Source organism: Onychomys torridus, chromosome 13 (genome assembly GCF_903995425.1).
Source record: "Onychomys torridus chromosome 13, mOncTor1.1, whole genome shotgun sequence".
Classification (NCBI taxonomy): domain Eukaryota; kingdom Metazoa; phylum Chordata; class Mammalia; order Rodentia; family Cricetidae; genus Onychomys; species Onychomys torridus.
In genome coordinates this window covers 23,479,985-23,493,232 of record NC_050455.1, presented here as the reverse complement: position 1 = coordinate 23,493,232, position 13,248 = coordinate 23,479,985, and the positions used below count along the sequence as shown (strand labels likewise).

General features: G+C 45.7%; 1 protein-coding gene across 4 annotated transcripts in view; it reads left to right on the top strand.

The window, feature by feature from the left end:
• Nucleotides 1–231: 231 nt before the first annotated feature.
• Epb41l4a (erythrocyte membrane protein band 4.1 like 4A) overlaps nt 232–13,248 on the top strand; it is a 204,375-nt gene continuing 191,358 nt past the window's right edge. For all 4 annotated transcript variants that reach the window (XM_036204697.1, XM_036204698.1, XM_036204695.1 and 1 more), the window contains exon 1: nt 232–335. In XM_036204697.1, the coding sequence (XP_036060590.1) occupies nt 237–335 (99 nt within the window). In that variant the 5' untranslated portion in view covers nt 232–236. The remainder of the gene's footprint in view (nt 336–13,248) is intronic.

The window sequence follows — 13,248 nt, the reverse complement described above, 5'->3', positions numbered from 1 at the left end:
GCCCCTGACGCTCCGGGGCGCGTTCGCCCTCCCGCCTCCGCTCTCCAAGCTCCTCGGGGTGCCCTCGGCTCGACCGCAGGACCCCAGGGCTCGCCCGCACCCCGGGCCCCACCCAGACCCGCGCCTCTCGCCCTCTACACGGCTCGCACAATAAATTAATGCTTCGCGCTTGAGGGGAGGAGGCGGCGGGCACCGCGGTCGCTGCTCTCGCCTGGCTGGAGACGCTTTCAGCCGACATGGGCTGTTTCTGCGCCGTTCCGGAAGAATTTTACTGCGAAGTTTTGCTCCTGGACGAGTCCAAGCTCACCCTCACCACCCAGCAGCAGGGCATCAAGGTAGGCACGGCCAGGGCGCGGGTGCGGGGGGCCGCGACGTGGGGGTCCGCGGCTTTGTCTCAAGACTGTCACCGGCCCAGCCCGGCAGCGGGTGGAAAGGCGGGGCAGCAGTCCCTGGCCTCTGACAGAGAAGGGGGTCTGTGGGGTTGCGGCAACTTGGAGTTGCTTAGAAAAGTAACTGCTGTCTCGAGGGGTCTTGGACGCCCCAACTTCCAGCAGCAATTCGAGGTCGGCGTCCGAGACAGACTCTGCCCACTCCAGGGCTCCCCCTAAAGCTCTTAGGCCCCTCGCAGCTCCCAGACAGGCACAGGATTGAATGGACAGGCTGCACCCCATCCTGGTGCTGGAGGCATGCTTCTAGGCTTTGTGGAAGCCGTCCTCCCCCACCCCCTCTTTTCCCTGTTAGTATTCTTGGGGAAGTAAACTAATGCACTCACTCGCTGAAAGATTAATCAGGTCGTTGTGATTGCGTTCCCTGGATTTGCAGCTGGGGAATGCTACGTTTGCCCCGAAAACAATTTTCTTCCCAGTAGCGAGCTGGTTTTTATCTCCACATTTAAGTAAACATCTCACAAAGCAAATCTGTGATCGGTTTGCTCCTGTTGGTAGTCATCAAAAATGTATTGCTGCTTCTAACCTAGAAAGCCCACAGAAAGCGAGCTTGCACCCGACCCACTTCCTTAATTTTATGAGTACATTTTTTTTTTTTTTTGTACCTGACAACCTGAGGATGCGCCTGTGCGTTTGTTTCGCTTTTCCAACAATTTAACTACCAAGGTGATAGGAATCCTGTGTATGTATTTTGCTTGCCCTTCTCCTTCAGTATAAAACCACCGAGGCATTCTAGTTTAAGGCAGCTGTAGAGTCTGCACGCGTGTCCGTCCGTCCGTCCCCCCCCCCCCCCCCTCGCACTCCCCCTCCCTCGTTCCTCCCCTCTGGTGCATCCCGAAGCTGTGGTCTAGGGATAAAGTTCCCAGTGCTCTATTACCTCTCCTAGTCTTGTGATCTCAAAAGTTACCAGCATGAGGTAGGTCCTGGGCATTTCCTTGGTGTATGTGTGTGTGTGTGTGTGTGTGTGTGTGTGTGTGTGTGTGTGTGTGTGTGTATTTTGATTACCTTTATGCCCACCAGAAAAACTGTTCCTGGCTAGAAGCCTCTTAGTGGATGTTGCCAGTTTGGGTATACAGAATTAGGATTTCATGGCTGTAATCCTCTTGCAGAAGAACGGCCAAAGTGGCCAATTAAAGCTAAAACACTTAACCCCTTGTTTTGGGAGATCGTGTTCCTAAGCAAAATTCAATCAAATTCTAGCTGGGTGGAGGCAGAGGCAGGCGGATCCCTGTGAGTTCAAGGCCAGCCTGGGCTACCAAGTGAGTTCCAGGAAAGGCGAAAAGCTACACAGAGAAACCAAAAGACCAACCAACCAAACAAAAAAACAAACAAGCAAACAAAAAACAATCAAATTCGCATCTTTTCGGTTTTTCCCCAAGAGCAATAAAACAGTATTTGGAGGGACAGTGTTGGCTTTATATTTTTAACTTTTTCTGTGTACTTAGACACACAACCCCACACACCGGGAAAGCAGGGCAAACAAAACCTCACTGCACAGTATGAAAGAGCATTTTGTGAACAACGTAGGCCCAAAACAAAACAAAACAGAAAAGGACACTTTTTTTGTTTGTTTGTTTGTTTTTCAAGACAGGGTTTATCTGTAGCTTTTTGGAGGTTGTCCTGGAACTCACTCTGTAGACCAGGCTGGCCTCAAACTCACAGAGATCCACCTGCCTCTGCCTCCCAAATGCTAGGATTACAGGCGAGTGCCACCACAGCCCAGCTTTTTTTTTTTTTTTTTTTTTTTGAGCTGAGGACTGAACCCAGGGCCTTGTGCTTGCTAGGCAAGTGCTCTACCACTGAGCTAAATCCCCAACCCCAGGACACTTCTTGGTAATGCCTTTAGAGTCCCTGGTGTGGGAGTGGGAATAATCAGAGGTCGGTAAATTATGATCTAATACTAAGCCAGGGAAGGGATCTTTCTGAAGTGCAAAGGGTAAATACATCTGGAGTCTAGAGTCATCCGCAGCAAGAGCCCCCCCCCCCCCCATTTAATCATGAAAGCCATGCTCTGTCAGCTGTGGCTTGTGTAGATTATTCTGTCAGGAGAGCAGCCAAGACTCAGGATCAAATAGAATAAGTTGGTTAAAGAAATGTGAGTCAAAAATCCTGATCCGTACTTATTTTTAGTAAATCCATAGTATTTACCTTGTTTTACAAATGGCTTGAAAGTTGGTGAGTGGTTCAAAGGCAGCAACAACTTGCAAATGGTGTTATTTTGGCTGGGTGCCAGGCAACGAAACAGTATTTAAAGCAGACTTCGGTTGGAAGTAATCATTTTCACCACAAGCTTGGCCTCTTTTGGTGTCACACAAGCATGCCATGCTGATTTTGATGTCCAAGTGTGTAACACAGATGTTGTCTGCTGCAGTTAACCTCATTATCTGCAACTGCTGTACCTCCTTAAAAATGTGTGCCTTTAGCTGGGCAGTGGTGGCACATGCCTTTAATCCCAGCATTTAGGAGGCAGAGCCAGGCAAATCTCTGTGAGTTCGAGGCCAGCCTGGTCTACAGAGCAAGATTCAAGACAGGCACCAAAACTACACAGAGAAACCCTGTCTTGGGGGGAAAAAAAAGGTGTGCCTTAGAACCTATCTACCTGTGGCATGTACTTAATTAAGCATTTGTATGTTTGCCAATGGTATGAGGTTTGCAAAAGCATCTTCTTTGTAAATAGTAAATATTGATTGAACATGTGTGCTATGCTATACAAAATTGGGTTTTTAAAACACTCTTACCGGTCCCATGTTTTGACCTACAGGTGTCCATTACTTAATATGTATATTTGAATTTTGTTTCTTTATTTTATGTGTGTTGGCATTTTGCTTGTATGCATGTCTAAGAGGCTGTCTGATCCTCTGGAACTGAAATTATAGATGGTTGTTTGCTGCCATGTGGGTGCTGGGAATTGAACCCTGGTCCTGTGGAAGAGCAGCCAGTGTTCTTAACTGCTGACCCACCTCTCCAGTCCCTGTTACTGTTTATGAATTAGATAAAATTAGCTCCCACCTTAGTTCACAAGTGAACAATTACCTCGCAGTCAGTAATCGATAGCTACTATTACAGTGTTCTCATCTGGGGGTCTCATCTGGGGTAGTTTCCCTGGTGACTTTGTCTGTCACGAGTTAAAGTAAAAGTTATTGCAAGGTCCAAGTGTTCCTAAGGGACAAGAGGCCTGCTCACCTCTGTTGGGAGGCATAGACAACATGCCGGTAGACCTTGGAGATACGGAGATCAGATGAACAGGACTCAAGGGTTTTGTGGGTGGCCAGGAAGAGAAGCAGCTTACACCAGAGCTCTTACAGCAGCATGTCTGAGGTGTAAAGGAAAACTGACAAATCTTAACTCTAGTTGAAGCCACTTATACCAGGAAATACATCTTGTCTTAAGTATTGGAAGGAAAATAAGACAAAGTGTGACAAGTAGTAGAGAAACAAAAACCATGGTCACTGATGGTGGGCGAAATGGTTCCCAGCTTCATTTCATTCATACCTCTGATGTTACTGAAAGTACATTTTTACACATACTTGAGCACATACTCAGGACTTCCAGGACTTTAGGGCTGTATATTATTTGCAAATTTTGAGTTTTAACTTTATGTACTTGATGTAATTATTTTTATTGTATTTTATACTAACAAAATTATTCTCAGACTTTAAATGAAAATAAGCACCAAGTTAAGCAGCATCAATTAGCTCATTTTCATCTGAAATTGAAACAAAAAATATTGATTAAATTTTTTAAGTACTTTTTTGTTGTTGTTGTTTTGAGACAGGGTTTCTCTGTGCAGCCCTGGCTGTCCAGGAACTCACTCTGTAGACCAGGCTGGCCTGGAACTCACAGAGATCCCCCTGCTTCTGCCTCCTGAGTGCTGGTATGTCAACACCGCCCAGCTTTAAAGTGCCTTTTAAGGGCTGATGAGCTGGCTGGGTGTAAGGGTGTCTGTTCAGCATCCCTGGGGATCTGAGTTGGATCCTTGGAATTCACATAAAGGTGGAAGGAGAAAACAGATCATACAAAGTTGTCCTCTGACCTCCAGTTGTGTGCTGTAACACACACGTCACCCCATTGTGCACAGACACATACCCATGCGATAATAATAGATAAAAGTCTTCTAAAAAGTACTTTTTGAGATTCTGTAATACACTTTTTTCTTATTCTCAAGTGAAATGAGGACCACTGTGGGATCAGATGCCCTCTAGTGATGTCTGAGAGCACCAGGCATGCACATGGTACACATACATACATGCAGGCACACACACACACACACACACACACATGAAAAAAAAAACTATTAAACATTAAGGACCATTGATTTTTCATTACAATTACTCACACATATGTATTTTTTTGACAGGGTATCACATTGTACCCCAGACTGGCCCGGGGCTTATGACAATCTTCCTGCCTCCGTCTTCTAGGTGGTGATATAATAGAACAGGCAGAAGCCACCACACCCAGGCTATGTTTTATTTTAATAGAAGGCATTTTACTAATCCCTATGTGGTTTACTTAAGAATTGTCTTGTAAAAATCTGAAAAATAAAAAGGAAATATCCTTGAGACTGGAGAGGTGGCTAGGTAGTTAAGAGCACTTTCCTGCTTTTAAAGAAGACCACAGAAACCACCTGACAGCTCACAGCCATCTGCAACTCCTGTTCTAGGGGACACCTTCTGACCGCCACAGGCTCCTGTATACACTTGGTGTGCATACATACACTCAGCTGCACAATTGGTGTGCATACATACACTCAGCTGCACAATTGGTGTGCATACATACACTCAGCCGCATACACATCCACACAAGATAAAATAAGTAGAAAAAGAGAAATGTCTTTGCACTTCTGTTACACTAGTGCATCATGCTGAAGACTAACTCTAGCTATGCAATGTACACATGTGAAAGAAGCTTGGCAAATCGTTATTTGGTATGTACCACCAGAAAAGTACTCTTTGGATTTATTTAAGTACCAAATGATGAATTGAAAAGTTAGGGGGTTGGGGATTCAGCTCAGTGGTAGAGCACTTGCCTAGCAAGCGAAAGGCCCAGGGTTCGATCCTCAGCTGGGGGGGGGGGAGAAAAAAAAAGAAAAAAAAGAAAAGTTGGTCATGAACTAATTTCTCATAATGTTGATAAAGGTTTTTTCAGGGAAAAAAATTTTGTTCTGGTAGAAAGCATTTCAGTGCAAGGATGATAGTTGCACATCTTATATGTTAAAAAAAAAACCCCTCATTTAACTAGAAAATGATTTTGTGTTTAAAAATTAATTAGAAAAATAAAACAAATTTTTTTTATACCCATTCTAGTATTACTTAGGTATTTGCATTCTCCCTTTAGAGGTAACCTCACCTGACAGGCAGGAAGTCTTTTTTTGTTCAGTCTCTTGCTGGAACCTGATCTGAGATGGGAAGGCCCAGTGTATATAAGCTGAGGGCTGTGGGTTGTGTGTTCAGCCAGAACAATAGCATTAGCTGTTTGTTCTCTGCTGCTGCTGTCACTTCAGCTCAGGTAAGAGTTTCTCCTATGGCTGGCCCCAGAGTTTGAGTAATGTTTGTTCTGGGACACTTTTGTTAGGCCCTTTGTGGGTCTCTGTGCAGGGAGAGGTAGAACGCTTTCTTTTTGTTCTTTCGCAAGCAAAACTTGAATGCGGTTCAGATTATTTTTCTGGATTGTTCTCTGAGGAGCAAAAGATTTGAAAAAAGTCACAAGGTTTGATTGTAAATTTGGACCTTAGAATTGCTCTGCAAATATGAAAAGGATTAGTATTTTCATTTTAGCAAGGGTCAATCCTCTGAATAATAAGGGACTTATCTTTCTTAGATGTGATAGTTAAATTAATGAAACTAACTTAGTAAGATAGGAATTCCATTAACCTAAAAAAAAAAAAAAGAGTTATTTATTTTATATATCTAAGTATTTTGTCTGAGGCCTCCTGGTGCCCACAGCGACTAGAAGGATGTTGGATTCCCTGGAACTGGAATTACAGATGGTTGTGAGCTGCTATGTGGATACTGGGAATTGAACCTGGTCCTTTGGAAGAGCAGCCAGAGCTCTTAACCAGTGGGCCATATCTCCAGCTCCTCCATTAACCATAAAAGATGGCACTGCATCAAATAATCTATCCAGTTAAAATGGACAGTTCATCCATTCACTGCTAAGTACGGTTACCTCCTAACCATGCTGAGGTTCCTGCGTGAGTACTGTGAATCAATCACTCTTGATCCTTGAATCAGGAGCTTCCCAGGGAACCTGAACCAAGTAGTCCTAGATGAGGTTTTAAAGCATCTCATCAAGAATGCTAAGCTTCCTTTTACTTGGACTGGTAAGGACAACTTCTCAGAAGGTTGGGCGGGGTGGGGGGGGGGCAGGAAGTGAAAAGAAATAGTTTTCATAGGTTGTATTGAGCCTATGTATGTTAGTACCGATATATTTTGAAATCTACTGTCTAACTTAGAAAACCAGGGGCCTTTTAAACAGGCGTAGGTTGAAGGAAGTGATGCTGTAAGTGACATTTCTGTTAATGTAAGCTGGATGTGGAGCTTCACAAAGATGCCGGTCACTTCAGAACCTCAGTTTCAGCTTCTGTAAAATAGGCATCTTACACATTCTTGGTGCCTGGAATGTAGTGAGCAGCAGAAACTGCTGACTTCACTGTGCCCCTTTCCTAACCTTTTGTAGTGACTCATTCCTGTCTGGAGAGAAGTCCACACTGCGCCCGCCATCTCTCTCCATAGTTGACTGCCGTAGTGGCCTGGCCAGTGGCTTGCTTGTGCCCAGACAGAATTGCTCTCAGTTTCCCAGACATTCCAGACACTCCTGTTGCATTGTGCATGGGATTACTGCCGATTGCTATATACCTTTTTGCCTTTCTCTAAACATCCCCTCATCTGAACCAGGCTTCAAGACTTGAATCAAGTGTCTCATCTGCTGAGAAATTGTCAGCTGAGCCCAACTAGGCAGAATCAAGGAATGCCATCTGTGTCTCAGCACCCAGCACACTCCAAGCATTTCTGGACTCCTGTCTCTTCCTGTAGCTTGCGAGCCCATGCCTGTGATTCCGGCAGCGAGGGCTGTACGCTTCATGTAATAGATGCTTATTAACTATAATTTGAATAGAGGGAAGAATGGAATGCTGCAGTTGGAAAGGGCTATATTGAAAATCTTTACTAGAGATAATGACATTCCTTTGCCATTTTATTTTCACTAGAAAAGACTGCAGGATAAAGTGAGTTTCACGGTGAAAAATCTGTTGCCAAGATACTCCAGTTTTTATATTGATGATGGGCAGAGAATGAGACAGTTCGGTGGACTGAGTGCATGTGGCACACTGAAGAGCTGATTGGCAGCCGTGGCAGAAAACATGAGTCACACCATTTTTTTTTTTTTTTTTTCTTGTAGAATGGGTGGGGAGAGGGGGGTTGAGAGACAGGGACTCAGGTAGTCCTGGCTGGCCTCAAAGAGATTGTTCTTGAGGATTTCCTCAAATTGCTGAACGTCCTGCCTCGACTTCTCAGGTCTTAGGTCTTTTCTTTCTCTTAAATAGAGCCTTCTCCTTCCAACTTGAGTCTTTTAGGAGAAGCACAGATTTCATGAATGGTTGGAGAGTCTCCTTCTCCTTTGTTGTCTCAATGGAGAATGTTGCTGGATAGCACCGCAGTGGGAATCCACATACTTAGGGAGTTCTGCTGTCATTTTTTAAATTCTGATCTTCTGCTCATTTTATCCTTGAAGCTGCATAAATCTGATTTGTTACTGTTCTCAGCCTTAATAAACATTGTTTTTTTTGTGAAAAAAGATTTTTTTTTTTCAGTCTGAGGTGGGGGCGGCGGCGGGGTGTGGGGGGGCGGCGTTTGTCTGCAGGCCTGTGTAGATGTGACCAGTCTGAGTTCCGGCTGTGTCCCTCTGGTATGTGTTGTTCCTGGTCATCCTGTGCTGGGTGGCAGGCACTGCCATTCACTTCTGCACTGTGCATTTTGCTTGGAAGTCTCACATACTAAGGCTCAATAGACACCTGTTATCACATGTCCTAGGCAAAGATGAGGTGTATTAAGTTCAGGAACCAGTCAGTTTACTTTGTGACTCAAGAAGCTTGTAACTACAATTTGGAGAGTGTGTACCAGTCTCAAAAAAAAAAAAAAAAAAGAAAGAAAGAAAGAAAGAAAGAAAGAAAGAAAGAAAGAAAGAAAAGGATGAATTGCAATTCCTATGCCCCCGAGTTCCCATATGCAATTCCTGTTTGTTCTTTTCTTTTTTAAGTGAAACAGCCCTTCTTACTTAATGCTGTCGATTGTTAAAACCTGTCCTCTGTAACTAAACACTCTTGAAGCTATCCCCAAGGGCTGAATGGCTCCTCCAGAGGCAGCAGGCTTGAAAGGGCTGGCTGCTGCCTTTCCTAAGTGTGAGAAGTCTGTTTTCTAGCAGAGGAGGTTGACACTCCAAGAGGAAGTCAGAACCAGGAAGATGGGGAAGGCAGGGAGTGCTGGGTGGGAGTGTCTCTGCTGGCCCATCCTAGCCCCCTGGGACCATAGCACAATAGCGGAGAGGTCAGATGGCAGGGGGAGGGGTCAGCCAGCTGAGACCCAACGGAGAGAGAAACCCAATTCTGCCGGGGATTGAGAAGGGACACATCTGAGCCCACATAGAGCAGTCAGTGCCGCCGAGTTCCAAGATTTGTGTGGAGCGTCTTGTTCAGAGTCCAGCACATGCCTGTAATCCCAACAGCCAGGGGGCAGAGGGTGGGAACATTGCTGAAGGAACAGAGCAGCCCCGTCTGCAGAAGCGAGTTCCAGGACAGCAAGGGGCTATACAGCGCGACAGTGTCACAAACCACACCAAATAATGGTCCAGATTTCCACACAGACCGTGACCTGCCTGAGGGCCAGCCTCATGAGCTAACTATAGCGACTGTTTGTGTGCCAAGATTCTCTCCCCGCTTTGCCCTTCATTCAGAAGCAAGTTTGAGAAGCAGTCTTGGCCCTTTGCTACATCAAATATCACTTCTCAAAACTGGCTTCTCTCCCCATCCCTACGCTTCCGGCTTAGCGGGGGCTCACACTTGGTGTCCAGGCGAGCATCTTTTCTGGGACTGTGCGGATGTCTCTAGTCCTTTCTGCTGCCTGTGTTCGTGTCCTGTCTGCTACATAGGGACAGCTCTTCTTTTTTTGGGGGGTGGGGACAGCTCTTCTTGAGTCAGCCTAGTTCCCTCATCTGTGTGTTGATGGACATGGTAACTGCCTTATAGGACGAGTATGAGAACCTGAGAAAAGGATTTTAGGCATGTAAGAGCAGAGATACTTGATAAGTGGTAGCTATTGATATATATATATATATATAATATCTTATTTTTAAGTATATTTTCTTCTCACAATTTGGAAATTCTAATCCCTCCCACTTTTTCCCATTATAACATAATTTTTTTCTTTTTCTTTTTCTTTTCTTTTCTTTTTTTTTTGAGACAGGGTTTTGCTGTATAGTTTTGGCGCCTTTTCTTGATCTCGATCTGTAGCCCAGGCTGGCCTTGAACTCCCAGAGATCCTCCTGGCTCTGCCAACTGAGTGCTGGGGATTAAAGGCGTGTGTCACCACCACCCAGCACGACATATTTTTTTTTGTTTTGTTTTTTTGTTTTTTGGAGACAGGGTTTCTCTGTAGCTTTGGAGCCTGTCCTGGACTAGCTCTGTAGACCCGACTGGCCTCAAACTCACAGAGATCCACCTGCCTCTGCCTCCCGAGTGCTGGGATTACAGGTGTGTGCCACTACCGCCCGGCTTATGACACAATTTTTTTAAGTGTCTCTGAAAGGTGTGGCTTGGAGCAGTCAAGGACTGAGAAGAGCATGACCTAAGGAAACAGTAATGGTGAAGGGGGATGGAAATTAAATCTGGAAGATATTTAGGAGGTGGAAGAATGTGGAAATGGAGGGATCTTGGCCCAAGAGGTAGAGCACATTGTTAGTAGCCATCAACACCCAAAATTCTCCTCTTTCATTCCTGACCCAGCTGCTCCTCGGTGTAGCCATTGGCTCTGGGAGGAAGTTGTTCTCAGCCCTACCCAGTCCAGAGAGAGTAACTACTCTAAAGCTGTGCCTGTTGCCACTGGAGCTGAAGCCCAGCACAGACTCATGCTGATGAACAGGCACACAGGCAAGCTTGCTGGTGGAAGTGCTTCTGGGAAGGTAGACTCAGTTTCCCATCTGGCACATTATCATATCCACACATCCCCTCCTTATGACCAGAACCATTGATTATAGCCTATAGACCGACCACAGTGACTCCTACATGGCAAAGAAATGACAGTGATGTCTCTGATCTACCCTGAGCCTTCTCTCTCTATCCCTGGAGTCCCTCCTGGGCCAGCTGATACTTCACTGTGGCGGCTTGCAGCAGGAGCTCAGTTACTGGGGACCAATGTGTCTTGAGAGAGTGGAGCATGGAACTGCTCACCGAGCTGGGGCACAGGAAGAGAAAGAAGCAGGTCTGGATAGTGGCATAAGCATGCGCTGTCGAGTGCGGCAGGCAGTCAGCAATGCAGTGCAGGTAAATGAGGAAGTTAGGATTGATGGATGGTGATTTGCCGTCCACATCGAAGGGTGAAGATGTGCTGTTTGAGCACCCCAGGGCTGGCTGAGACAGTATGAGTTGTATCAGCTGGAACAAGAGACTATTTCTTCTCAGGTACTCGGGTCTGACAAACCATCAGTGTCTGTGACTGTCCAGTTTCCGCCGCTCTCCTCAGCATCCCTGCCCCACTCCCCCATTCTTTCCATTCATGACTCGGCTGCTTCCTCATTCTGGTCCTGCTGTCTGGTTAAACCAAACTACTTCCAAATTTTGAATGCTCCACATTCCTGCTACTCATGTCTCTGCCTGGAAAGCTCCAGCTCACCTCACCAGCTTGAGAGAAGCCTGGGAGTTCTGCTCAGGAGTAACCCTCCTGAAGACTTCTCAGTGGAGAGCCCAGAAGCCTCTTCTAACCCTCATTAAACTGACATCTCATTGGACATGTTTCTGTACTTTCCTGCCCACCTTGCTGGGAGGGATATAATGGGATGAGAAGGTGTATTTAGACGTAGGTGAGCTGGCTCCCAGTCTCCTTCTCATTTGTCAGCACCATCAATGCAGGCCAGCCAGTTTCTCTGAGTGTGCATTTCTCTGAGTCTGTCAATTGGAGCCACGCTCTCCACCTTGTCTTGAGATGTTGCATTGGACCTCATGGGTGGTAACTACTGTGCACACCAGACCTTGTGGGTGGTAGCTACTGTTACTAGGCCTTTTTTATGGGGTTCCCAGGCAAGCCACTGTGGAATGATAGGCACCAGTGGATTACTGATGATTGGATGAATTAATCTGAACAGGAAAATGAACCTCTTTATGGACATAAGCTGATGGATTTGAAAAGGACATCTCCCTCGTTTGCTCTTTTAGGTTTTCTGGGCATAAGTAATATGCATGCTTGACTTTCCAGTTATTACGTTAGAAAAATTATCATTTATATATGTATGCAGTGTCCATCTATTGCCTTGGAACATATTGAGAAATTGCTAGCGGTTTGTTCTGAGCATGGTAATGTGTGCTGTTCCCTCCGCCACATTCAAATGATACAGCTCGCTAGAAGACTCTTTGTGAACATACATGCTTTCCAGCATCATGTTCAACCATGACCTTTCGGGATTTCTACCAGGGCTGCAGGTTAAAACCCAGGGAGCAGCCATGGCTTTGCAGAATTGGACTGAGATCCCTGGTGACTGAGGGAAATCAAAGTAAATCCTCATGGTCTTGAAACGGGCGTAGTAAGTGCTTTAAGGAACTGTCCAGATATGCATTTCTTTAAAAAGGCCACAGTTATTCAGACATTTGAAAAATCCCAGTAGATGTGTAGGCTGGAGCATCTTCCTTTGCAAAGAGAGTGCCCAGGGTCCAGAATCTGCATAGTGCTGCAGTACTGTGAAATCTTTGATGCAAACTCATTTCTGCTGGTTGTTGCTCCTTCCTGTCAGCTACTCATGCTGTTGACCAACAACACTTCAACTGTTTGACCCTCTGCACGGGCTAACTTACCCTCACATGATTGTCTCTGGAGAGCCTCCCCCAAAAGGGCAGCAGACAGAGTGGAGAAGGTGGTGCAAGCACTAACAGATTTCACTGTGCTAGCCTAGATTCTGCAGGTGAGGGGCAGGGCTCAGAATGAGACTGATTGGCCAGAGCCCAGCTTGGGACCTTTGTGTCTGTTCTCTCTTCTTCATCCTTACCTTGGTGCTCCCCCACCCCTTCACCCTTACCTTGTCCTCCCCCACCCCTTCTTGCCTACCTTGCTGCTCACCCACCCTTTCTTCCTTGCAGCATGGGAGAAGGAAGGACTGAGAGGAAATTTGTCACTGTGGAGGCGGGCTTTGAGGTCTCCTATATGCTCAAGCCACGGCCTGTGTGACATTGACTTCCTGTTGCTTGTGGATCAAGATGAACTCTCAGCTTCTTCTCAGCACCATGTCTGCTTTTGCACACTTTCATGTCCCACCATGATGATAATGGACTAAACCTCTGAACTATAAGTCAGCCCTAATTAAATGTTTTCCTTTATAAGAGTTGCCATGGTCATGGTGTCTCTTCACAGCAATGGAAACCCTGAGAGAGAGTGTAAGGGTATTTTGGGGTCTGGAACAATGCTATATGTCTGTAATCATATGCAAAACTTTGTGAACTCCTTGTATAAGAATTTATTCAGAGCTTATTGTATGCTTAGTAGCTTCAGGGGTTCTGTTGGTGGTGATGAAATGAAAGGGAGACTTCTGTGCAGAAGAAGTGTAA